The 27,306-nt window shown below is 38.9% G+C and overlaps 3 protein-coding genes across 7 annotated transcripts; 2 read left to right on the forward strand and 1 right to left on the reverse strand.

Moving 5' to 3' along the window:
- The first annotated feature begins 254 nt into the window (after nucleotides 1–254).
- On the forward strand, nucleotides 255–3,797 carry muc (dihydrolipoamide S-acetyltransferase muc). The gene is made up of 9 exons (XM_066392328.1): nucleotides 255–537; nucleotides 1,056–1,362; nucleotides 1,417–1,567; nucleotides 1,830–1,967; nucleotides 2,234–2,335; nucleotides 2,386–2,585; nucleotides 2,678–2,885; nucleotides 2,945–3,083; nucleotides 3,134–3,797. The coding sequence occupies exons 1-9, from the start codon at nucleotides 419–421 to the stop codon at nucleotides 3,261–3,263; spliced, it is 1,494 nt and encodes a 497-aa protein (XP_066248425.1). The 5' UTR covers nucleotides 255–418; the 3' UTR covers nucleotides 3,264–3,797.
- A 389-nt stretch (nucleotides 3,798–4,186) lies between these two features.
- On the forward strand, nucleotides 4,187–21,110 carry Npc1a (Niemann-Pick type C-1a). Of its 5 annotated transcripts, XM_066392242.1 has the most exons (17): nucleotides 4,188–4,467; nucleotides 7,624–7,913; nucleotides 8,036–8,222; nucleotides 8,275–8,496; nucleotides 9,442–9,634; nucleotides 9,981–10,067; nucleotides 13,177–13,320; nucleotides 14,935–15,025; nucleotides 15,075–15,213; nucleotides 15,269–15,705; nucleotides 15,762–16,333; nucleotides 16,436–16,700; nucleotides 16,763–17,295; nucleotides 17,349–17,641; nucleotides 17,839–18,373; nucleotides 19,613–19,692; nucleotides 19,975–20,114. In XM_066392242.1, exons 1-17 carry the CDS (start codon nucleotides 4,402–4,404, stop codon nucleotides 19,978–19,980), a joined length of 4,140 nt encoding a protein of 1,379 aa, XP_066248339.1. In that variant the 5' UTR covers nucleotides 4,188–4,401; the 3' UTR covers nucleotides 19,981–20,114. The 5 variants fall into 5 exon arrangements, with proteins under 5 accessions (XP_066248330.1, XP_066248357.1, XP_066248348.1 ...); XM_066392233.1 differs by lacking the exon at nucleotides 19,613–19,692 and having other exon boundaries at nucleotides 4,187–4,467; nucleotides 19,975–21,110; XM_066392260.1 differs by lacking the exons at nucleotides 13,177–13,320; nucleotides 19,613–19,692 and having other exon boundaries at nucleotides 4,187–4,467; nucleotides 19,975–21,110.
- A 197-nt stretch (nucleotides 21,111–21,307) lies between these two features.
- On the reverse strand, nucleotides 21,308–25,688 carry Prp6 (pre-mRNA processing factor 6). Its single transcript, XM_066392291.1, has 17 exons — nucleotides 25,503–25,688; nucleotides 25,391–25,450; nucleotides 25,002–25,068; nucleotides 24,643–24,891; nucleotides 24,390–24,582; nucleotides 24,258–24,340; nucleotides 23,967–24,198; nucleotides 23,797–23,909; nucleotides 23,586–23,743; nucleotides 23,261–23,470; nucleotides 22,944–23,106; nucleotides 22,695–22,871; nucleotides 22,458–22,641; nucleotides 22,214–22,410; nucleotides 21,876–22,160; nucleotides 21,669–21,820; nucleotides 21,308–21,611 (listed from the first exon to the last, which is right to left on the reverse strand). Exons 1-17 carry the CDS (start codon nucleotides 25,595–25,597, stop codon nucleotides 21,428–21,430), a joined length of 2,802 nt encoding a protein of 933 aa, XP_066248388.1. The 5' UTR covers nucleotides 25,598–25,688; the 3' UTR covers nucleotides 21,308–21,427.
- Nucleotides 25,689–27,306: the final 1,618 nt, after the last annotated feature.

Here is a 27,306-nt window from a genome sequence, read left to right on the forward strand (position 1 = left end):
ATTTTACGGAACGGAAATATTATATCATGTAAATTATGTAAACTAAACGATACATACAGTATAAAAGTGCATAGGAAATCAACTCAGGCATATGATGCAATCATTATTAGTGTCCATAATACTATATTCGCCTTATTCACACACACGGCCAGTCGTCTTTATACCTCTTTCACTTTTCCCGCAACGTACGTTAAATTTTCAAAATTGATATAAAAATGTCGATTGTCAATAATTTTTTCCGACATTTGCGTCACTTCATTTTTTGAGACGTTATGATAACGTCAGATTGGCGAGTGAGCCACAGATATCTGCCGTAGAAGTCTTTTAAATGACCTTACGGTTACGAAGATAGTGAATTAAAATTTCGGTTACCCTCATATCGCTCCTTTCCGAAGTTTCACGCAACTAATCAAAAACCATGTTCCGGACCGTAATTTTAAAGAGCGACGCAGCCAAAGAGGTGGTCAAAAAGGCAGTTCGAGCGCAAATTTTACGAAATATTTCCTTGCAAAGTGTGAGGAACCGACACTGTCACAGGTGAGGCATTTTCTGAGCCCATTTCAAGGTGTATCCTTTCCAATAATTCGCTTACATAACAGGTCTTTATTGTGACATAAGGCGTCCACTTCTCCCCCAATTTGGCCATTCTAACTTGGGGGGTTTCAGTTATTTTTGTCTATTATCATGCAGTAGAAGTGTCCATCTATCTGTGAAAACACTCTACTCTTTAGCTGCCTGGATTATGCAACAGAGCAACAGCTGAGTTAGTCAAACAATTGGGCTTTTGTTAGTTGTAACTTTTCTCCTAAAGTATTTTTTATCTCACAAATTGTTAAAGATTTCCTTATCAATAAAAGTCTGGCCTCAGTGTCACCATAACTTTGCTATATTTATGTTAAGCACTATATTGATAGATGGATTATCACCATGTTGGTACCATAAGATCAACATCTAACACTACAGAAACAGTCTTTTATTTCAGTTAAGATAATGCTGCAATAATTTCTCTTTAGACATGTCTGTTATACTTAATGACTAAGTTCCATTTACTTCAGGGCACTTCTTACTAGCACAAAAAGTCAACTCCTGAAACCATGCAAATGTGCCACAGAAACCTTAAGATATTACTCCAGCAACCTTCCCTCCCACATCAAAGTAACCTTGCCTGCACTCTCACCCACCATGGAATTGGGGACAATCATTAGTTGGGAGAAAAAAGAGGGTGATAAACTGAATGAGGGTGACTTACTGGCAGAAATTGAGACCGACAAAGCTACAATGGGCTTTGAAACACCAGAGGAGGGATATTTAGCCAAAATTTTAATTCCTGCAGGCAGCAAAGATGTGCCAGTTGGGAAATTGGTAAATATTCTAATGTCTGATATGTAATAAATAAGTGTGATAAAATGTGCGTAGGTATGTGTTATTGTGGAAAATGAGGGTGACATTGTGGCATTTAAAGACTTCAAAGATGATGGAACAGGACCAGCAAAGTCATCTGGAACAGCTGCTCCTACTCCAGCTGTGCCTATCCCTGTCGCACCTGCGCCCCCATCCCCAGCACCAAGTAAGAAAGCTCTTTATTTGTTTTTGGATTTCCATGTTAGTGAAATGTGGGTTGCATTGATGCTGTTCAATTAAGGGGATAATATAGAATTGTCTTTTTACCTGCAGCAAATGTCTTTTGTACTAAATTTATTGTCGTTTTTGAGATTCAACACAGACTTATCCACTTTCTGACCATGTTCAACAGTTTAAAAAATCAACAAAACGATTTGCATTTCTACTTTTCATCCCTGCTATTTTGGTGTTGTGTCCTTCCCTTTCAGCTGCAGACTATGGCGCTGGAGGTCGGGTATACGCCAGTCCCATGGCGAAAAGACTTGCCGAACAACGGAATATAAGACTGCAGGGCAAAGGTACTGGATTATTTGGAGCTATTACATCATCTGATCTTGGAGCACATGGTATGTATGGTGTTTGCTTGGATGCAGGCTGTCACAAATACTGAAAGAAAGTAATTACAATAATCATCAATTGTATATTAATGACTATAATATAGAAAATAGATTAATTAATTTTTTGAGTTAAACTAAGTAATGTATTTGACGACAGGTCTTGATAGTATGATCCGAGGTATGATCCACTTATAGCAAGGTTCAGTTGACTCTGTTCAATCGTAATCCACAGAGAAAAGATAAAATTGAAATAAATCGGAGTTAATTCATTGCAGTCGCCGCCGCTGCCCCTGATGTTGCCTCACACGTGGCCGCCCCTCACGCAGCAACAGCCCATGCAGCTCTTTCAGCTCCTGGGCCATTTGTTGACATTTCAGGTAATTCTCAATAGCACCAAAAAGTACAGTAGCAACATCTTTTTCTTCAGTGTCAAATATACGTAAAACGATCGCAAAGAGGCTGTTGGAGTCCAAGCAACAAATTCCCCATTATTACCTCATGCAGGAAGTTAACGTAGATGCCCTCATGAAAGTCCGTTCTAAATACAACAAAAAGCTGGAAAAACAAGGAGTGAAACTTAGCGTCAACGATTTCATAGTGAAGGCTACTGCCGTGGCTTCCCAAAAGGTTTGATATAAATATGGAATTTCGTCTTTTGATTAAAACAATAATTAAACGTTTTGTTTTTTTTTAACGAGATTCATGAAACACTGTTTCAGGTGCCTGAAGCGAACTCTCATTGGTTAGATACAGTGATCAGGCAGTTTAAAAACGTGGATGTGAGCGTGGCTGTGTCCACAGATAAAGGCTTGATTACTCCTATTGTATGGGAAGTCAACAATAAGGGAGTCGTGGAGATTAGTAAAACAGTGAAGGAATTGGCGGTCAAAGCCAGGGATGGAAAATTGCAACCGCATGAATTCCAAGGCAAGTCTTACGTCTAATATTTTTCTTTCTTCGTCATCTCCTCTTCATTTTTCATTTAGGTGGTACCATCAGCGTGTCAAATTTAGGAATGTTCGGTATTAATCATTTTTGTGCCATAATCAATCCTCCACAGAGCTGCATATTGGCAATAGGAACTTCAGTCACTCGATTAGTCCCAGACGAAACTAAGGAAAAAGGGTATTCACAACTGCATAAACTAATATATCTTTATTAATGTAAAGATTCAGATTTAGGGAAGCTCAGTTCCTCACTGTGACCCTGAGCTGCGACCACAGAGTCGTGGATGGAGCTGTCGGGGCGAGATGGATGCAAGCCTTCAAAGAGTGCATAGAAGACCCCGTCGCCATGATTTTATGAACACATTAAAACGAAAAATCTAATTATTTATTACGTCGAAAAGTGTTTGGGTCCCGACAACGATTTTGGCGATCATCAATCATTGTTTTTGCCCACATAAATAGATCGTCGTCTGTGCAGTCTCAAATGGCAGTTTGCTGGTCTTTTGATCCTCCCTTTCGAAATATTCAATTAAACTGTATTTGTAATTTATACACTTAATTGAAAAGGGAATGTATCACATATGCCATCGCCGGCATATTTAAGCTGTCCTTACCAAATGAGCATGGCTTAAATACCATTACCTCATAGTTTCACCGGTTTCATTTCCTTCTTGCTCTGTTGATTTTTATTTCCTTTTCGAGTATGGTAAGATTTTAGCGCAATCATGTTCTGGTCGTTTTAGAGAGTAAATAAGTGAATCTGCATTTACATTTTCAACTGCTGTTGCATAGAATTTTTCTCATAAATTGGTCCAAACGTTATTGTTTTGAACAGCTGTAAAATATTTGTTATGTTGGTTCTATGTAAATATATAGAAATTGTATCGTTAAAGCTGAATTTTATCATTAACAACCCATTTTAAAGAATTACAACGAATTATTTGAAGAAATAGTCGTTGCTACTACTAATAGCGCATCTCAATGACGTCACGCAGGCACAAATGATTTTAATTGGCCATTTAATATCCTTTTTTTATCCAAAATCAGACCATTAAATATCAGCTCAAATTGTTAAAAAAAGAAGGCCACTCATGAGCTGTTGACTTCAAAACAATTTTGTTTTGTAGTAATAATTGCAAATGTGGATAATTATAGCTCTTTTAGTTTGTTTTAATTAAAGCTAAAAATTTAATTTGTGGCAACGTCGCATAACCTTTGTTTTGATCGCGCTTGCGCCCTCAACGTCAATTGAACATAAATGAAAGCTATCAATTTTTTTTGTATCGCACAGTCGCGTTCGGTTGCTTAGTGTGTTAGTTCGGTTTTATTTTCCCGTGGTAAATTTAATCAAAAAATCATGTTTATGAGCGTATAGAATCGTGTATTAGTGCCAAGATCGTGCAACAATAAACTGTAACAAAGAACTTGTGATATTTATTTATTTTAATTTTAAGTTTGAAACCAAACATCTTCGTTTGGGAAATCGCCGCTGAGCGATGAAGACCATGGTGTCAAGGCTGCATTACTATGGATTCCTGCTAGTTTTAATTTGTACGAGCGAGGTAAGCGATAGATTTTGTTATTAAAATCGGGTGGATTCGACAATCGTCATTAAACTTTATGGGTGGATGTCTGATGTATTGTAAAAAAAGGGTTTTGTCACCTTAGATGGTCATGCAAATTTGTGAGTATCTCTGTCTTTTGCCACAGCATTAAGACTTCTTAAGGAACAAGGACGGAGATATACGCGCTGATGAAATAGAATGGCATGTGATTGTTTTGATTGAGGGTGTTTATTTATTTAATTCATTAGAAATATGGTCTGATTCAGTAATTTGCATTTATCATAATTATAATTGTAATGCGCATTAGCGCCTTGATTCATATGGAAGAAAGTGTGACTTTCTCTTGTTGCATTATCAGGAATTGAATGTCTCATTAATGTTAAATTTGTTTGTTTTCTTTGATTATTTGAGTTTTTATCTCTGTCTGTGTAACCATTGAGACGATTTAAGTCCCTTTCAATCAATTAATTTGATTAAGTCTAACAAGGCAGTTACCCCTATACAAATTATCCCACAATTCACATGCTTCAAGTTTAGGATTTTCAATTAGTGGTCTTACTCTAAATCTTTTAAGCATGTTCTAACTTGAAGGTTGTTGTAGATCGAAATACCTCAAAGCAATCTGCAATACCTCCAGTGTATCCTCTAAAAAAGTTCAATGATCTTCCCCTCCTCCATCTTTACAATACCTTGGACATTTAAGCAGGATTTATATATGGATCATTTATTGGGACCCATGTAATTACTGGAGCTAGAAAGCTAAATTGCTTTTTATATATTTATTGGTACAAATGAATTGTAGGCCTGTGCATTTATGAGTTGTGGGTGAGGGTAGTAGTTTCTGGGGTAATTGTTTAAAGCAGCTCTTTAAGTCTGGGTTTGTCTTGTAGAAGTGTCCATCAGGAAATTGGTCTTCTAGGAACTTTTTTGGCGACAGTACCCATTCACTTTCAGTCCATATAATGGGGGATTGTTAACTGTTCTATTCTCGTTTTCCTGTCAGTTGTTTTCAATAAATTACTTCACCGCCATGCTGTCGATTTTCATTTGCCCCTTAAAATTTCACCTCTGCATGGAAAGAGTTTCACAACTTCTTGCACCAATTTTACTCGAGTAATTTTAGTGGTGTTTTGTGTGCCCAACCTTCCCATAGCAAGGAGGTGTCTGCTGAACTAAACCCAACTCTCGGAAGATGCTATATAGGAGGATGTTCCAGGACTTATGAAATCTCAGCTTGCCCCATCTCTAGAGTGCTGCTTTTGCCAAGCAGTGAGAGATCTTTCAAGCTGCTTTAGGTCCCACACATTTAGGTTTAAGTTCCGAATTGTCATCACTGATTTGATTATGCTCATCCAGAGTCTTTTATTTGAGCTGTCTCGCTGCATTTCCAGACGGTCCTGATCCACCTCGCACTCATTTCTATTACGTGCCAACTTATTATTGTTTTGAAAATCCTATAAATAACTTCGAGAGTATTTATAGCGGCATGAACTTGGAAGTAACTAGAGACCAAAAGCAAGGACGGTTCTTAACTTTGAACGTTTTTGAATAACCCATGACAAGAGTTTCACCATAAGAGATTCATGGCTGTTAATTCCAAGAGTTTTATGCGCCTGAAACCTGACCTTCCTGCAATGCCCGCTCTAAATATTGTTGACCTAATTGCTATTTACAAATTTCTCTTTGTGAACGTTTATTTCTGAATGCGGGGCATGATTCCGTGGGTGGATTTGCGAAAAATATTTTTCATTTTCCTCAGGTATTTATGAGAGCAACAGAAAATAAACAACACTTCGCGCAAATAACGAAAATTCATTGTTATTTGCGAGTTTGGGAGAAAGTTTATGGCCTTCTGAGAAAGCAATCTTGAACGAATTCGACTAGAGATTTGATCTCAGATTTATTTTCTGTCGCTGCCCGTTGGCAGCTTCCCTCATAAGATTTCTCATTTTTATTTGGAATTGTCTAATAGAGAACACCTGAGGTTTTATGATATTTTGTAGTAACAATAGTAGATTTTCACTTGAATTACATTGTATAGATAAGACGATATGAAGATATGATACATTGATTAATACCCTCACATTCTTAGTAAGTAATAATCGTCTCAACCTGTGGGTCATAAAACAAACATTTAATCAGTATTTTTAAATAATCGAGTGTAAGGAACACCTGATAGCCTCCAGTATTTTCCTTATTACATGGCCGTCAACACTACTCCATACATTGCACTATTCAGACGTCGTACTTATAATTGAATCCTATTTAATCTTATAGAAAATTTATTGGAGGTCATCAGATGATGTGGGAACAGATTCGGTGTCTGCTAAGAGACCTTTAATGTGTGTGTTTAATTTTTGTGCTTTGAACGGAGCTCTCGGGGGTCAAAATCCAAAGACCTTTGTGCTGCTATTAAGCCTGAATACACGCGAATTCTTTGTTAGTCGTTTAATATTCCTCTCGAAATTTCAGTTTAATATTCAGACCTCATTCTTCGGTCTAGTTGACGCAATTATCCTCGACCTCACTTTGGACGACTTACATCAATGGACTTTTAATCACGTTTTTAACGAAATATTCATATTCTCCGTCCTGACGACAATGCTAATGGGTCAACAAGTGAAATGGGCCAGAAGAGTCTCGTTCATTCACAAAAGGCGCCCATTACTACTGCCACTTTTAGCCCACAGGTCATGGAAAATATAAATATTTTATTCGAGCCTAATTCCGGTTAATTCAGTTCCGGTAAAAATAACTTGGGGTGAAACCAAACGTTCGTACTTTTGCCTATAATCGACTTTTATTTGTTACTTTTTCTTAGCAATGAAGCGAGGTAATCGCGTATTCGATTCAATTCCTCTTCTATTTTTATAAATGTTTCTCAGTAAAACTGGTAAACCTTCAAGGAAAGCGAAAGCCGTGAAACTTGATGAGTAAGGAGAAATAAGAAGTAAAATAAAGCCGGAGCCTTGGACCAACCTTGGAGCTTGAACTAGACATTCATCACAATCTGTTCAATACGGTCGCGCTTATTAATGAATGATCATTTTACGTTTTTCAGTAAACTGGCTGTGTTTTTAACTGTAGATCGAAATGAAATAAATTACAATCAAAATTTTATTCTTTTATTTGCACCTAATTCTTCTGGTTTAGGTCCTTTCCGCCCAAGAAAACACGTCCACAAGTCGCACAGACCCTCCTCCCAACAATACCAATCCTCCAAACAATAATGGACATTGCGTTTGGTATGGGGAATGTCACAAGAGTGCAGGTCTATCGCAGAATTGCGTCTACAACGGGCCACCGAAACCCCTCAACCAAACGGGAGCGGACATTCTGAAGAAATGGTGCCCTGACTTAGACCCTTCGAGCGTCTGCTGCGACGCCATGCAGGTGAAGACCATGGACACGAGTGTTTCGTTGGCTGCTAACTTTTTGAAAAGGTAATTAATCATCTTGGTAATTGCAAAGACTGGATTCGTATCTGGCCTACGAAGTAGCTAAACATGAAAATCGTAGCAACGTGGCGATTCCTTTATTATTAAAAATTTTCCTTTTCTTTCAGATGTCCTAGTTGTATGTCAAACCTAGTCCAAAGCGTCTGCGAAATGACGTGTTCACCACATCAATCGACTTTCCTTGAAGTAAAGGAGTCAAAAACTGACAACATTACTAACAAGACTTACATTACCGCCTTGAATTACTACCTTACTGAAGATTACATGGACAAAACGTTCGCCTCCTGTAAGCAAGTAAGTGTAGTTTGTACATGTTTGGGCAGGTACTTAACATGTTATTGAATAGGTTAGCGTGCCCTTCAGCGGACAATTGGCGTTGGATTTAATGTGCGGCAATTGGGGCGCTTTGCGATGCACCCCACGTCGTTGGTTCGAGTTCATGGGCACCGCTGGACCTTCGAACCCCTTCGTGCCTTTTCAAATTAACTACATCAATTCGACGTCGGCCAAAGTGGGAAATTACACACCTATGAACCCTGCTATCACTCCATGCAGTCAGCCTTTGAACGTGAGTTTGCATGAAAAGATATTTTTACGTTTTATTTGTGGCAGAGGATAACGAGAGGCAGCCGCTGTCGATATTTTCCTAATTGTTGCACATTAATGTTGTTGGATCGCATCCAAAGTTCGACATGGTTTTTCCATACGTCAAGGTTTGTTTGTAAAAAGTCTAGAAGTTGTGGTGATGGAGGTTGTAGTCGAAACTACTCCATCAAAACCATACAAGACTAATGAGCGAGGTTTTTAGTTGAATACCACCGGAAGTCCAAAGATTTGTTAGGTTAAATAACGTATGTATATCGATATTTTATTACTGCGCAGCTACTGGGTACCGAAGCAGATACCCTAATTACGTTAACAGCTAACGAAAATGATTTTTTTACGGCTACTTTCGTGCTTCACCACTGAGTCATTGTTATGATTAGGTGATTAAATTTGCTGGTTCGTGTGGATATTGCAGTACTGAACAACCTTGGAGTAAAAACCTTTGATCTTCGTTTTAAAACCGTTTTAAGTAAGAAATACATATCATGAGATTTTTGGTATGCTCTCAGATTTCGGTTGCCCCACTTGTTGTGGTGCGAAAGCTATAAATTTCAACAACGCTTGGAGCGATCTTCCGTAATGAAAACCCTAAAGCGGAATGAAAACTAAAAAAATGTTTCGTATGTTCTTATAGAAGCAGAGGCCCAATTATATAGAAGTACGAATGAGAATGAAGATTTTACCTAACGGAATTGTTGAGCAATCCGCATGGACAAAAGTGTAATTGTCATTTTCATTTATTCCTATAAAATAAAGTATTCATAGACCCATGAAATTGGTAGGTGTAGAATAATTTTCCTTTAAAAATAACTAAGTAAAGAGGTGCAATCAAGAAGCACTGACCATATCAATATAAAATATGCAAACAAACAGGTGATTCATATAATAAGATTCCTATTAATTTCAGGAAAAAACGCCGGCCTGCAGTTGCGTAGACTGCGAAGCCAGTTGTCCAGTACCACCGCCCCAACCCCCTAAACCGCAGCCCTTCCGCATACTGGGTTTCGACGGCATAGCCATCCTCATGTTGATAATCTTTATCGTTGGATCTCTATTATTCCTGTTGACCGTATGCCTGTGCGCCAATGGAAAATCCCTAGGTAAGTTAACGCTACAGTTTGACGTTGGTGTGGGTTGTTTTTCAACTAAAAATTCGGCGCACTGAGTTTGTGTTGCTCTTTTTTAACAAAAAAAAATATCGTGTCGTACGAGTGTGGTATTTTTTAACTGTGGTGTAAATGATTATTGTTGTGTTTTTCCCATAACTCTAATGATAAAACTATTAATTTTAAATGCCATGTAGGACAAATCTATATATTTTTTTAATGATGATTACGTTTAATTACCTAACGCACCCAAATTTGACATCGGTTATCTCAGTTGTATTAAAACGAATTTTATGGGTTCATCATAGAAAATTTACTTTGGGTTTAACGTATTTGACAGGTGTCATACTGGTAAATGAGCCGTCAGATTGTGTTCGTGAGGGTGTGTCCGATGTTGAAGTGGAAGATGGCGGAGGTGTCGGTGAAGGTATAGTTGTTGCTGATGGTGGGTTATTGCTTGTCTGAAGCAAAATTCGATTTCCGTTTCTCTTATAACAATATAAGTTCAATGGAGATCAGTTTTTGCGATTTGTATGTGTATTTGTCCGTGTTCGTTTGCTTTTAGTATTGTGAGTCTTAATAACTGTCTAAAAAACATTGCGGTGGTACAGTTTCCAGCTGTCTATTTTTTTTTTTTAATTTCATTGCGGTGGCGTGTTGACTAACATAATCATTAACCGCCTTGGGGTAAATATTTATTTTGAGTTTGCCTAAGTCAATTAGCTATTTTTTGAGCCATAATTGCCCCTGAATTTTGACATTAACATTTTATGATCTGGTTCTGCTTAACGCAGATACCGTTGGCCCCTTCAAGGTATTAAAAAAAATCGGGCGATACCATGGAAATAAATTATTTTGCCTTTTTTATTCTATTTTGTTCTTATTTTGCACCAGCAAAGAAGAAGAGAACCGAGAGACGGCATTAATTTCAACGCTCTAACCACCTCTGGTGTGCTATTTCCAAAAGAATAAAAGAAATAATTTTTTAAAAATCCGTCCAGGTATGTTGCTCGGTGCAACTTCGGAGACCCAAAAGGAAGCGGCACTACATTCCCGGTATTGTCATATGAAATCGAATTTTAAAGGTGCGATTTTTCCCTGTTTTCAACTGGACACAATCCCGTACAAACGCTCTTTACGTTGCTATTTAATCAAGCTTCAAGTCCACACAAACTTTTCAAAATTTCCTCAACATTTTCAGTCGAAATTTGACATTTTTAACGGGAAGAAATGCAGCGACGCTGTTGATACTGACAACCGAAGCGTTATTGTTTTGGACCTCCTTGAAAAAAGCTTTGCTTACAAACAACATCTATGGTAATAAATTTGGGGGCACACAGTATATTATGTACTACCCTCCTACTTGATTCTTTTTTGCCCCCTGATGCCAATCACCGCCGCTTATCGTAGACCTGAGCCACGATAAAATGTAAACATATATTCCTTATTGTCTTCTCCAGTAAGAACGGATTGTCGTCGTAACACGGATAGACGATTGCATAATAATATCTTCTATTCAACATGTACATATTGAGGAACTCTCAGCAGTTCGGTATTAAGAGCATACATAATTGCTGGAATGCAAATGTACACCGGATCGAAACCCATACCTGGAGAATGGGAGCATTTAGGCAAACAGGCCTGCCCCGGGCGAAACACATCTTTAAACCGAGCATCCTTCACCGATGACAATTTAAGGCTCAAGAAGAAAGTAAAGAAAAGCCATATCGGATTCGCAGGTGCAACTATGAAACTGTCAATGACCGGATCCCTTTTGGTCATCTTCTTGCGATATGTAGACTTTGATGATGAATTATTTTTCGAGATTAGTCTTTTCGTTGTTTTCGAGAAGCCTATGGGATCAATTTTTTTTACCCGCCGAAAGAAAAAGGGAGAGAAAAAGGCCTATTTAATTTGTACACAATTGACAAACAGGATTAAGCTTTATGACTGATATTTCAAATTTATTTCTTTATTTATATTTATGTATGACCCTTCAGTGGTAGGTGTCCTTATTCGAGCCTTATAGTGGTCAGAACAACCAAATCCGACTCGTCTTTTCGCGTCAATTGTATTCAATAACAGTAAGCCCGTATAGGCAGCGCACACACGTGATTCAAGTCAGAAATCTAGAAAGTGGCAAATTTTAGTTTGCATCTAACCATCTAAACTTGACATGTGTTAGATTTTTGACATCACTCACATGTCAAATTCGGCTGTAGGCACCGTACGTCACTTGTATATATTGCAAAATAATTGATTTCCGTCGCACTGCTCGATTTCCAATGCCAAAAAAACGGCTCATCCTGTTTTTCTGTTTCTGTTCGAATGTATGTTATTTAAATTGGCTTTTTGCTTAGCAATTTCGGTATTATCTTTAATTATGTAAACTTAATTAGAGATCATGAACGTTGGTCGTGGTCGGCATTAAATATGTCCTCAAACGTATCAGGAAAAATAATTGTCGACCAATAATTTTGGTCATTACGAGTTTTAATTGAGGTAAATTTGGTAATTTTGTATAATAACACAGAAAAAATAGTAATTTTATGTTCGGACATCAGCCTTAGTCTTCTTTGACCAAGAACAGTGTATTGTTGGCAAGAAATGGTCTTAAAGTCTTGAATAGTCGTTACCTAAGATACATAAGATTTAGAGCAGAAGTCTAGCAATACAAGTGTAATGAACCATTTTCTACATCGCAATCAAATCGACGTTTTTACCGCACGGCTCTGAGGTCAAAACGGCATCGAAATTTTGACACCGTTTCACTGCTTGATAAAGGCGAATCATACTGCATTTCCAACTAAAAACCCGCAGAAATGAGCGATACTATAATATTTAAATATCGTTTTTTTTATGCCATTAAAACTCATCAGATAATATTATTCTCTCTAATCGGGAAAATCTGTATCGGCGAAATAAACAATTTGCCACATTTGACCTTCCAGCAGACAATGTCTGCCAGCGATGGATCCAACAGCTTCCACCGTATTACAGCTAAATCCCATTGTTGTTTCGATTTATTGATATATCTATAGACGTGTTGGTCAGTAGGAAAAATCGGGTGCGATGCTTTAATCTTGAGCCTGATTGTCGCACACGTGCAATAATTGCGAAACTTGCCACTTCGCCTAGCGTTCCATAAGCTTAGAATGATGCTGCATTACGGCACTCGTGTGTTAATATGCTGTTTAAAGGATTTCGAACTGCTAGACATTAAAAAAAACATATTTACTTTAGAAATGGACTGACACTATTTGAGACTGTTTCTTGCCATTTTTAGGTACCTTTCTCACAAAACATGTGAGACTGTTCGCAGAAAACTTTTTAACTTACGCAGAATATTTCATCACGTAAGGGAACAATCGCTTTTGCCGCATTTTACGGCCTGAGCAAGTTCTCCAGTGTTTTCATTATACTACGCGAACTCGTCTTCGCAAGGAGACGATTTTCCCGGTCTTAAACTTCAAAAGGATTGTTCTCTGACGCCCGGTTTCGGAGCCTCTTTCACCAGGGGGGTGTTTCTCTTGTAGTTGGTCTAGTTGGGCAGGGGTCCGAGGAGATGCGCGCGGCTGTGGGACGACGACTCGCCTCGGCCGAGTTCCACTCGTCGCAGGTAGCGTTGGGAGACGCGAGTGCGGGCGAAGATAGTCCTTTACAAAGCAGCCATCGAACTAGTACGTTTCAGTTCCGTTTCTAACCCTATCGAAAGCTAAATTCGGGTTGATGTCATCGAGTGAAAAAGCGTTTTAGTCATGTTCACATACCCGAATTTAGTTTAAGCACTTAGAGGATTATCTACTTTTCAGAACAGTCAGTCATTGATAATATGTAATTTCCTCCAAAAAACACCGAAAATCCCAAAGCACCTTTGTTGTTAGATACACATGTGGTTAACGTAGAGGAGGGGTGTCTCTGAGAGGCGGTTCATCCCTATTCCAGTTTTTGATTCCCGATCGACTCAGATGATGAGTCCCTCAAATGAACCGCCGGATCATTGACTATAGCCATTGTATATTGTCATCTTGTCCCTCGAAGTTGAACGAGTTCTTGGTGTAACTCATTATTCTCCAGATTTCTGACTCATCTTTCAGATGTTGAAATCGGCGAAAAGAATCCCGCCAAGAAAAATGACTATATATAGAGTGTCCCATTTAAAATTGAAATATTGATGAAAAACAATAATGTTAATAGGGCTGAATTGCCTCCCAGAGACACCCGGTATATGTGTTTACCTAGAAAATATGGAATGACTTTAGAATGCATTGAGCATATCTACGTATGAAAGTCTTGGTCATGGGTGTTGCATGAACAATTTGCACGATAATGTAACTAACAATACCTTTGCATGATTACAAGTGTTTTTTTGGGTTTAGTATCTTAAAGCTACACTGCCTTTATTTTGTATCGATCTTCGACATGCATCATAAGCACACGAGTTTAATGCCAAGTCCATAAATTGAACCCTCATATTCAATGAATGAGCCATTTGTCGATGACAAAGGGAGTAACATAATGTGAGAGGAATCTTCATCTGGTAGTAAAATGTGATCATGTAAAAATATTCCTTAGTCCTTTATTCAGAAAATCCGAATTACAAAAGAGCCTCATTCAGAATTATTATTCTCAGCTGAAAACTCTTCAAGCAGCCGAATTTTTCATAACAAAACATTGCGTATCCACCATTTCAGGTGCAAACTTTGTCACGACACCGTCAGTGTCATCAAATTCCAGTCACGGCATCATCATTTGATGCACGTGACGTCATTCAGAATGTCTCTTGTAAAATTTTAATAATTTCAAACCTTCACCATTTCCACTGCACATCCCATGTGCTGCCAGCATACTGGTTTAGTGTGACGTCAATGTAACACTGCTGAGAACCTGTCAAAATATCATCAATTAGTATCCTTGACGTCACAACCGTGACAAGTTGAAAAAAATTAGGCATGCGCCTTCACTAATTCTGCTGCATATCTGCAACGATTGTAGTCTGTTATCATCCCTTGCTTACGCAGTTTTTTTTCTACTTGTTGCCCCCTAATCTCTAATTTAGTTGTTCTTCTTTACATAATAATTACATAGTAACTGTCAGTACTTTAAGCGAAATTGAAAAATCCTTGTATAGCACTAAACATCCTCAGTAATTTTGTGAATTCTGTAGTTAAAAAGTTGTTTATACTCGACTTTCCCTCTACATAACCCAAATCTACAATTTTCATATTCCCATTACTATCGACTGACTGTAACATTTAACTGAACAAGACATTTATCACGACTTAATCCTTTAGGTATTACCTCAGAATTGGGCCAAGAAATGGATACTCATTCCATCAATAAAATTCCCGGAGAATACGACGTGCCCTCCTCATTCATTGAAAGGTACTTGTGTTTTAATTACTTTAGTGCAGCTTACTAATGGTTGTCTTAGATTGGGAGCGAACACCGACTCATACTTGCAAAACTTCTTCCAAAGATGGGGCACATATTGCGCCGAAAAGCCATGGGTGATTCTGTTGTTAGGATGTTTCTTGGTAGTGATCCTAGGATACGGCGTCAAGTATTTAAGGGTATGTTTACAATTTTTCATTAAAACTTTTTCTTTAAACTATAAAACCTCCTTAGATTACCACGGATCCCGTGGAATTGTGGGCTTCGCCCTCGTCTCGCAGCCGCGTAGAAAAAGAATTCTTTGACTCTCATTTCAACCCCTTCTACCGAAACGAACAGATCATCATTAAGGCGAAGAATATGGAGAAAATTGTTCATCCCACTTCACTGGGAAACATTACCTTTGGGCCGGCATTCAACAAAACCTTTTTGATCGAAGTTTTAAATCTTCAAGAGCAAATTAAAGCTATTGGAGAAGGAACTGAATATTCATTCGATAAAATTTGCTTTGCTCCTCTGAGGAACGAAGGAGATGAGACTAATTTGGATCAATGTGCCATACAAAGCCTTTGGGGATACTTCCAAAACGACTTTGAATATTTCAATTCGACTGAAGTGGATCCTCTCGGATTTCAGCTCAATTACTTAGATGCTTTGTTGAAGTGTACTGCGTAAGTGATTCGCGTAATACAAATACACGAATTCTGAGTTATTGTTTCGTTTACAGCAATCCTTACAATGTAGAGTGTCTAGCTCCTTATGGAGGTCCCGTGGACCCCGCCATAGCCTTCGGAGGGTTCCTTAAATCAGGCGAAAGTCTAGCCAAAGATCCACCGTACGAGAACGCTACTGCAGTTATTTTAACCTTCCTAGTGAACAATTATCACAATAAGACGAAAGTGGTCCCGGCAATGGAGTGGGAGAAGCGATTTGTGGAATTCATGAAGAATTACATTGCTGGGAACTCTTCCGAATTCATGGATATTGCCTTTACCAGTGAAAGATCTGTAGAAGATGAATTAGATAGGGAATCACAGGGAGACGTTATTACTATCCTGATTTCCTACCTGATTATGTTCGCCTACATCGCAGTGTCTCTAGGACAAGTGAATAGTTGCTCGAGGTTGTTGATTGACAGCAAAATCACATTAGGATTGGGGGGAGTGACCATAGTTCTAGCCTCAGTGGTGTCTTCTGTAGGGTTGTTCGGTTTTGTGGGTACTCCAGCTACATTGATCATAATTGAGGTTATTCCATTCTTGGTGCTGGCAGTTGGAGTGGATAACATTTTTATATTGGGTAAGCTAGTTGTGCCGCCGCAATTTGATACATATTTCATTTGTTGACACGATGGTGATAAGAGTTCATGTAATCTAACAATTTTCTGGTTTCTTTTTCAAGTTCAAACGCATCAGCGTGATGTGAAGAAGCCGGGAGAAACCAACGCGCAACACATTGGCCGCACTTTAGGGCAAGTGGGTCCCAGCATGCTGCTGACCAGCGTGTCGGAAAGCTGCTGTTTCTTCTTGGGCAGCTTATCTGATATGCCGGCAGTAAGAGCTTTCGCCCTGTATGCTGGAATGGCTTTGCTCATCGACTTTTTGCTACAAATCACCTGTTTCGTCAGTTTGCTCGCTTTAGATACTCTAAGGCAAAATTCCAACAGGTAACGATGGATACCCCTCGTAATCAATAAAATTATTTATTTACTTTTCCTTGTTGCTTTAGATTTGATATATTCTGCTGCCTAAAAGGATCAAAGAAGAACGAACCAGACGCGTTAACCGGCCAAGATGGCCTTTTGTTTACGTTCTTCAAATCTATCTATGTGCCTTTACTAATGAAGAAACCAGTGCGGTGCCTTGTAATGATAATTTTCTTCGGCTGGCTGTGCTCCTCAGTAGTCATAGTGCCCCATATAGAAATCGGCCTGGACCAAGACTTGTCAATGCCCGAAGACTCGTTCGTGCTGAAATACTTCCAATTCCTTAAAAGTTATCTCAGTATAGGGCCGCCGATGTTTTTCGTGGTCAAAGACGGACTGAATTATTCCAATTACAATGACCAGAATCTGGTGTGTGGAGGTCAGTACTGCAACTTGGATTCGCTGACCACGCAGGTGTACTTGGCCAGCAAGAATCCGGAAACTACATATATTGCCAAACCTAGTAGCAGTTGGCTGGACGATTACTTTGATTGGTCGGCCATTACTTCTTGTTGTAAGAAGCACGATAATGGAAGTTTCTGTCCTCATGATGACTGTAAGCATTGTTTTGTTTTCTTTTAAACTTTTAATCTTAATGTTACTTTTCAGTATCCTGTAAGCAATGTAACATTAACCTTAACTCCACCACGCAACGTCCAAGTACCACAGAATTCGAGCGATATGTTTCGTTTTTCTTGCGAGACAACCCCGACGACCAATGTGCGAAAGGGGGTCACGCAGCTTATGGACAGGGAGTGAATTATCTGACCAATGAAACTAGCCATTTATCCAAAGTGGGGGCCAGTTACTTCATGTCTTACCACACGATATTGAAGACCTCGGAGGATTATTATGAGAGTATGAGGGCCGCCAGGATGATTTCCGCTAATATTTCAAAAACGGTAAAGTTCGCATATTTCAAAGCGAATTTGTAATTGTAAGGGTCAAACTTTGCTTCGAGCAGTATATATATATATATATATAGAAAATTTGTATATACTGGTCATTGCTGCAGTGTCATTGTTTGCACAAAGATATCTTCCTAAAACTACTCGCAACTTGGAATTTTGTTATCCTGTACTAGAACATACTCTTTCAGATGGGAGCGGACGTATTCCCGTACTCCGTATTCTACGTGTTTTACGAACAATACTTAACCATGTGGCCAGACACGCTGAAAAGCATCGGCGTCTCCCTCTTTGCCATCTTCCTGGCCACGTTCTTCCTGATGGGCCTGGATATTTTCTCTAGCATCGTAGTGTTGATCACAATCACCATGATCCTAGTCAACTTAGGAGGACTAATGTACTGGTGGTACATCACCTTGAACGCCGTTTCACTAGTAAACTTAGTGATGGCAGTGGGGATAAGCGTGGAATTTTGCTCGCATTTGGTACATAGCTTCTCGGTATCGTTAAAGCATACGCGAGTGGAGAGGGCGGCCGACGCACTCTCAAAAATGGGCAGTTCTATATTCTCCGGGATCACATTGACGAAGTTCGGGGGGATTATTGTGCTATACTTTGCCAAGTCGCAGATTTTCCAAGTGTTCTACTTTAGGATGTACTTGGGGATTGTGCTTCTTGGGGCGGCGCACGGATTGGTGTTCCTGCCCGTTCTACTTAGTTTTATTGGTGAGTTGAGTTTTTATTCGGTTGTTCGATAATGAATGTCGTTTTTTTTCTCAAAGATGGCTCGAAGTGTATATTTCTAGTAGTAGTGATCGCATGGCTTATATTATTATATGCCATTTTAAAGGTTAGGTTTTAGACTTTTTTCAGTCAAAAATTAAGTCATTAGAACACAACAAATTTCTGTGTAGTAGGATTACAAGGGTATAGTTTATTTTGAGCTGCTTCCAAGAAACCAAACTATTGATTCGAATGTTTACTGTCACTACTGTTACTATAGAAATTGAACGAAGAAGTCAAGAGAAAACGTTCTGAACTGGCCAATCGCAAAAACGTGCTGTTCCACCATGATAACGCCAAACCCCACACATCTTTAATGACAAGTCAAAAATGTTTCAAGCTAAATTGGGAACTAATGCCACATCTACCATATAGCCCTGACTTGGTACCATCAAATTATCTTTTGTTTCATTGCCTTCAAAACTATTTGAATGGTAAAACTTTCGATTTCGATCAAGCCGTTAAAAATGAGTTAGATCAGTTTTTTGCTTCTAAAAACTAAGGCTTTTTCGAACGCGAAATTTTTCAACTTATCGAGAGATGGCAAAAGGTCACCCAACAAAATGGTCAATATATCATTGATTAATATTTGTTGTTAATATGGTTAAATTGATTTTGAAAAACATAAAAAAAAACGACATTAATTATCGAAGAACTTAATATGTTTTGTATCTTTGTAACTATTGATATAAGCGTCAATGCATCAAAAATCGTGATAAATATGCGTGAGTCACATGAATAATGTACAGTAGAAAGTCGAGTCGAGCATGAAAGGTTTTGGCCTTGCACTGATTTTTGCTGTGTAAAACACATGGGAACTGTTGTAACAAATGCTTTTTTACGGTTTTGTACGAAATTAAAGTCTTGCTAACATCAACTCACCTTCACCTTGCATAGAAATGCATTCAATATACTAACAATTAACAAACCACTTCGCGTAGGCGAAATGATTTTTGCTCTGCACTCTAGAATAGAAAGGAAACCTAGTGAAGGTCTTTTTGCTCCAACTTTTTCGTATTGAGCCAGATTTTGTGCCCAAGAAGCTGTGATCTAGGTTTCCCTATTGCGTGTGGTTAGCTCTCATTTGAGCAACATTTTCTGTACCATCTGGTGTATGATGTATATCCCAAATTTGCTTTGTGACCTTTGCATTGTTGACCTATAAACCTCTTTTGAACGCAGGGAGCCCCATGAATAAGGAAAAATTGGCGAAGCACAGGAATTTAAACGGGCAGCATTTCCAGGAAACGCATTTTGGCAGAGTAAGGATTTTTTTGTCTTTTGGCTTAGTTCCTTCCCTTCACCTCCCTTTGTAGATTTTAATTTAGGCTAACGTTAAGTGCACTGCTCGATAGAATTTTGAGTACTTAAACTTTATTATTTTCATCACCATTTAATATGGATCCCCCATTCTAAGTATTTTCCTCAATTTCAGTGAATTGATGTTTGATGAATTCAGTAAAATGCATGATCTTACTAATGAGGTGCAGTCATGTCTGCGAACTAATATTTAATCTGGACATTCGTCTCTCTTGTTGATTCAGGCTTGATGACGCAGAAGAGGAAGATCGCATCGTCTACGGCGCATGCACAGCTCACCGGCAGTTCTTTGGAGGGACCAGTCGAACCATCTGTCACGTCGCCCCTCTTGCAACCGTCTACATCCAGACAGGGTTACGACTCTCTGAGGTAGGACCACGTCTCATTTTCCGACGCCTTCGCACCCAAATGTATTTTTATTCCAAAAATTAATAAGTATTGTTTGCATATTAACTTGTTCGTAAGTGTAAACTAGATCTTTGTGTGCGCGCGTGCTTTCACCTCAAGAGACTCGATTTTGTGATAAATTTTTAAGGATGTTTAGGTTAATTTGTACATACGAAGGTGACGACTGCTTCTGATTTTTTCCAGGTTCTGTTGCGTGGTGTGCAATAATAATCGTCAATGTTTTGTAAAGTTTAGTAATTTTAGGAAATGATCTAACTCGTAAATTAATCCTTTGTTTACCCACGTTGAAGGGTATCTCTGGGAGGCATCGAAATATTGTCATTCAGTATAGTTTCTTGACTTCCGATCGTACTACATATCTTTAGAAGGGGGTTTACTAACGTCCGAGTTTACAACTCAGGTTTAGCTTAACTGTAAACCCAAAGAAATAAATTTCACGTTAATGAACCTGAAACCCAATAGATAACAAGAAAATATTATCATGTTTAAAAGAATTATGTGGGATCTTCTCCAAACAACTTAAGACTGGTAAAAGTAACTTAGTAGTACCATCATCGATGCTTTTACTAAGTGCAGCGTGATCCTGGAAAGCGACAGTGTGCCCTGTAAGACGCCTTTCTATAAGGCTTTAGCGTTTAGTTGAAATTTAGTTGCGTCCTAATGAAAGTATTTTTGGCTGAATTAAATCAGGGTGTCTAAGCTATGAATTCCAGTTAGTCCATTGCGCAGTCTGCAATGGAGCAAAATTACCGAAAAGGACGTTGTGTGGGGTCTCTATCACTTGGTATATTAGCCTAGACAAGGTTTTTTAGTCGTTGTAGCATTCACATTCCAATAGAAAATCTATATTGTATTTTTTCTATTAATATTTAGGTTTCTCTGTGTTTATAACAACTTTTAATTAAGTTTGTACAGGTTTCATTGTGTAAAAATACATTGTGTATTTTCTAAACTATTTTTTTGACCATCAACAGTTATCCATATGCCAATGAAGCGATGAAAACAGTAACGTGGATGTGTATTTGTATTTTGTTGGAGCCATTAAATTTTATAGATAATAGTTGGGAAAAATAACCTTTATGTCCAGTTTTCAGCGCAATTTCTCGCATCCCTTGCTCAAAAAGTGAATTGCACCAATACTGTGGTTACTTCGTAATTTCCTATTTCCACCGAACTCGAAACGAGTCAATCACATCCATCTTTATTAACACTACTAGCATGATTTACCTATGAATAACAATTAATGGAATTTGCCCCATATCATTCGGCTTAAATGGGGATAGGCACACTCTTGGCCACTGCTAGTAATATTTGCTCTGTGCTCCACCCCACCTTTTTTATGTTTTTCGATATGTTGCACCACAGTTCGCCGTGATGTGGCTCGGCAGCTAGACATTTTTCTTTTACCTCTTCTTGTTTTTCTTTGGTTCCTTGCAGCTGCTCAAAACGATACCTAAACAAAACATTTTTTCAATCACATGCAACAAGTAAATGTATCAAACAAACTAACCAATTTGCCCAGGCGTCTCCCAAGTCAGGGTCCAATTTCAACGCCCTCTGGAACCATTCCCTACATTTGCTGACCTTACGCTCCGACCAAAACAGGCGACTGACCGTCAACAAAACGTGGGGATCGTGTTCGCACTTCTTCAAAGCGTCTACCTGCAAAACAAGTTTTTTTGTATCCAAAAACATAAATCAATATCCTTGTGTTTACAGATTTCGTTTTCCTTTGGGGTCGCGCTTCCATAAAAATGCTTTCGGACCACAATAAACCGGAAGTCGGACACTCCTGCAGGGCTTTAGCCATCATGGCGTTAGCGATTTCTTTCATGCCCGCTCTCAATTCTACTCTAATAGCCTCCAGCCACAGCTCATCATTTTGCGGGTTCTTTAATCTGGCTTTTTCCAGCACGGATCGCGCTTTTATCAGTAAACCGCGTTTTTCTTCCAACCGGGAGAGGAGCACCCACAATGGGATGGAATTCGGAACTTTTTTTATCTGTAAAAAGAATTATTTTACCCTCTACAGTCAAAGAAATGTCATATTCTTACCCCTGTGTTGTAAGCTTCGAAGGCCTTGTCCACATCTTTGCGTTGATCATAGATTTGCCCGTACATCATCCAGAGTTTCGGGAAATCGGGGAAGACTTTGATCGCTTCATCGAGAAGGTTTAAAGCAGCATCCAAGTCGTTTAGAGACCATTCTAGTTTAGCGCTCTTCATCATTACCCTTGGAGTAGGTGCAGATCCTACAAAAGCATTTTAGTGTATTCGGGAAATTGAAATTTACACGCACCTCTCGCTTTGGCTAAAAGCCTCCTGGCCCTTTCATACTCCTTGTTCTCGGACTCCAATTTAACGGCGGCCAACCAGATTTCCTCGCTGTTTGGGTTAGCTTGGAAGGCCAAAGACAGAATACCTCGCGCTGCCGGTACATCGCCTGCCAACCATTTGCTTTTAGCTCCCATGAGCCACAGTACCTTTAATCCATAATTTTTTGAAAAAATATTTTTAGTAAAAAATATAAACTCACTTCGCTCTTGGGACAATGTGCAACCGCCCTTTGCAGCAAGTTCTCCAAGCTCTCCCTGCTTCCATTGTTTTTTTCCAAGTAGGCCGCTCGCAACCATATCGATTTCTTCCCCGGGAAAGTGGCCAAGGCGATATTGTAAACAGTTCTGGCACATTCGAAAGCTGCTTGAGCGGTAAACTAGAATATATTTACGAGGAGTGTTAAAGCAGTAGGTAATAAAAATGACACAAATTGATAAAAAAAACTTACGTTCTCAGCATCCTCCATCCACGTGTGTTTCTGGTCCTCAGACTCCACTCCGTAGCCAATAATGACCTTAACAATCGCCCTGCAGCAGTGAATGTGACCTCCCTTCTCGCTTTCGACTGCTTCTTTGAGCCATTGTTCTCTGTTGATCTCCACCCCGTTCGAACTAAAAATGAATGGGTATGTGAAATTATTATGGTGACCATCAGTGAACGAAGCTATAGTTGTCAAATCGCCGGCTTAGCTGCATTAACAGCAAGTTTCAGTTAATCTTCATCGTCAACATCTCTTTTTTAAAACGCTTTTGCCCATTTACATACCTAAGAGAAGTAATAGCTCTTTCGATAATCTTCTCTACCATATGGTGATTTCCATTAGCCTCCTCTAATTTAGCGGCAGTGGTCCAGATTTGCTTATCCGTCGGAATGTTTTCTCGGGCCTTGTTCAGCACTTTCCTCGCGTTTTCGTATGTTTCCAATCTCGCCAAGGCCAACCAGAGCTCTACTGCCGACGGACAACATTCCACCGCCCTAAATGAACCCAAAAAAACAATTAAACATATTGTTTTAATAAAACAGGGCCCATCAGCTAGGTCAACTTGTATACAGCAAATTTCAATCAACAAATGTTTCTTTGATAGCTCACCTGGATAATAAAATTCTTGCGTCTTCTGGATTCTCCAACTCCACTGCTGCTTTCCATAGTCTCACTGAATTCGGAATGTGCTCTAGAGCCTTTCGAAACACCCTTCGCTTTGCTTTAGTTTCAGATTCCAAATCGGCAGCTTTTATCCAAATTCTGACCTAAATTTCACGTAAAACACTATCCTGAATCTACATATCGAAAAAAAAATTACCGAGGTAGGTATATGCCGCGCAGCCTGCGCAATAACCGCCTTGGACGTATCTGGTGGATTCAATCTCGCAGCCTCAAGCCAAAGATCTTCACTATCAGGGTTCACCTCGCAACCTAGAACAGACAATGTCCATCAACCTCAAACAGGAGAGCAAAAATCAAAATCTGTACCTTTCATGATTAAATTCCGCGCAGCTTGAACTTTACCGGTGACCTCCTCCAACCGAGCACTAGCTACCCATGCAGGAGGGTGATTGGGATTAGTCTCCCTGACACTTTTTAATAGAAGCCGGGCTTTTTTGATGTCATTTATGTCTCCTCCGTATGTGGGTATCATGGACTGCAAATCAGTCAAATAGCCTTTGGGGTCCACCACTGTCTGGCCAGTTACCGAATCAGAAACCTTTCAAATGGAAATTATATTTTAGGGTTCTGCTTAAGGAAAGTATTTCAGTGAAATACCTGAGATAATTTTACGTCCATAAGCGTATTTCTGGCCTGCCCAATTTTCCTTAAATCCATGTCCCCCGTAGGTGTTAACATTCCTAGATTAATTGAAGTTAAACGTGTGTTAAAGAATGAGGGAAAATTTACCAGGTGTAGTCACTCCTGGTACCATGCTAGCCAATCCTGAATTGGCATCAATTGAAGTGTTATTTTCACCTCCTAAATTGCGCGACAAAACAGTATCCGGAAGCGGGGTAAACTTCTCCGCTCTCGGATTTCTTTGTTTCTTATTTCTGGCATCTCCCACGTCAGGGATTTGCCTCCACTCGTCGTCAGATATCTATTAAGATATTTCAAAAATTTAACATTAAACTAACAGTGCCTGAACCTAATTTCTTACTCGCACTAAATCTCTCTTCAAGTCAGAAAACTGCTGCTGAATTTTTGGTCTTTCTTGTCGATACCTTTCCAACTCTTCCCTCAAACGTTTCTCTCGATATTCCTTTCGTTTCTCATCCATCCGCTTATCAATAGCTTCGTAAATGGCGTCGGCTTCTGCGTCATCTTTATCATATGGGTCTTTAGAGAAAAGAGAACCACCATAGCCGCTAAATTCGTCGTAATTTGAATCATTAAGATCTTCTTCTTCCTAAGAAAAGGGAGGAAGAAATGAGATGATCACAGAGTTAAAATTAGGAATTTTTTTAAACTTGGGAAGCTAGAAAATAGTTTTAAAAGCAGGGAAAGAAAACTACATACCTCCTTCTCTTCTTCTTCATCTTTTTTTTTTGTTCGTTTCGCAGCAGGTGGAGCATGTCTGTCATCACTATCAAGAAATAGGAGGATATTGTAATAGAAAATAATAAGAATTTAAATCTATAATAATGAACAACTAGAAATTGCGAACAGAATGTCTCAAATTCACACTCCACTTTAACATTTAACTTCTAATAGTTACTTTAGAGATTTCAGATATGAAAATGAAACTTGAGTCACCCTGTATATGTATTGCTTTGCAGTCCCAGGAATACCAATGAAAAATTTTTACAACCGACATTTTTCCTTTTCAACGAAGATTTCTTGCCATGGGAATTGGGTCAATCTATAAATTCCACTTAATACTAAAAAAAAATCTTGAAACAACTTACGACACATCATTTGCATCCCTTGCAGGACCAATGTCAGATCTTGTGGTGAATCCTGTAGCACTGAAATCGAAAATTATACAATAAGGGGGTTCTCATAAGATTTTTCACTTACCCCCTGCCCACACCAGCAACATAACCGAGGGGTGCAGGTACCCCTAGAAAATGCTTTTTGTTGCGGTTCACTAGCGCTGCCGGAGGTGCAGCCATATTTTGTGGGCTTTATTAGTTCTTGAATGGTTTTATTTGCGGAAAAAACAATAAAATTGTGAAATAAAACATCAATATAAACAAGAAAACTCGAATATAAAAGTGAGGTTATAAAGGCGTTTTCGTTCTGTCTGTGCATTTTCCAAATGTCAATTATTATATGTTTTTTATCGATCAGGGAAAGCTATCAAACTAGAAACCCGACAACGTTGTATCTGCGATACAGCAATATTGTCGGCCATTTTTGTCAAATTTTTGTATGAAAAGCAAAATTTAACGATTATGTAAAAAATCGGTGGTGCGTTAGGGCCAGTGTATATGGATCAAGTATATAGATTTGAAAAGAAGCTTATTAAGCAGGACGTCACTAGAGTTTCTTGTCGGTTTTTTTACACATTTTCAACATTTTCACAAGATTGCAACACATCAAAATGTGAAGGATTTAGTAATACTTAGAAAATTGTTTCATAAAAAGAAGAGTTTTTTTTTTGTAATATATATATATATATATATATATATATATATATATGTATATTTTGTTAAGCTTATACAAGTTCAGGCTAGTCAAAGTAAATCATTTCGATTCGTAGACTCTATACTTTAAACCTCTTTTATGAAGCCAACCGCTCAAATCTTCATAAACCCTGTTTATGCCTGTCTTTACTATCCGCGTTTCGCGCCAGTGCATTACTCTCTCAGGTCATTCATACCGGGGCCTTGTTCCCCACATATGAAAACAACTGTTAATTCACCGCTCACAGTCTGCTTTCTATCTCTTTCTATCTCACTTCATCGTTAATGCCCGTAGGTCGACGACTTGCATGTTTTCGACAATAAGCGCCTCCAAAAGAGAAGAGCGAACAAAGTTTAGGGCTAACGATCCGCCCTGTTTTGCTACGTCATCTACTACGCCGTACTTTGAGGCCATGCGATCGATGTAGCTTTAAAACGCGACGTAGTTGTAACGTTATTGTATACGAGCATTACTTTATAGTCTAAATATAGGGCTTATTTTCTGGAATTAGAATAAGGGCAGGATCCTTTTTACTCCTCATAAGCGGATCAACTGCGCCCACCTGATGGTTATCGTTATTAATGAGTCAAAGTTCAGAAGACTGCTTGTATGCAAATATGTAGATAGGCAAAAACAGTCCAATAAATATCAGTTTTAGGATGTTTTTCTGGGTTCTTCTTAATTCGCTGCAGACCTATGTGGGTGCTCAATTAAACGCCATTTTGGGCAGAACCGCAAGGTCTCCGAGAAGCTAAATATCAACATAGAAAGTTTACTCAGTCGCGGCACTTTGATCTCCACACATTAATGTAGATTTGTCTATAATATTTGTGATGCTCTAATCAGTTTACAGCACGATAAAACGTAACGTGATGCTTTGCAGACTCCATCGGTTGCCCGCGGCTATAAGCTCTGGAAAAATCCCCTGGAAAAACTCGAGGTGGCGACTGAATCCACAAAGCCATTACATAAATATCAATACAAAACGATCTCTTTATTATCCTGTAAAACGCTTCCGCGTTCTTTCGCATCATCCCCTTTGCCTTTTGGATGAGACCCCATCCACCCCTCGGCCGTGTCCCTGCCAAGCGGAGTTGCCGCCCCTCCGTCTGGTTTCAAAGCGGAAACCTCGGCATGTGTGAAATAATAAATTTATTACTTAATTACTTGTGTGATTAAGCACCATTACCACGCT

This window comes from Euwallacea similis, chromosome 1 (genome assembly GCF_039881205.1).
Source record: "Euwallacea similis isolate ESF13 chromosome 1, ESF131.1, whole genome shotgun sequence".
Classification (NCBI taxonomy): Eukaryota; Metazoa; Arthropoda; class Insecta; order Coleoptera; family Curculionidae; genus Euwallacea; species Euwallacea similis.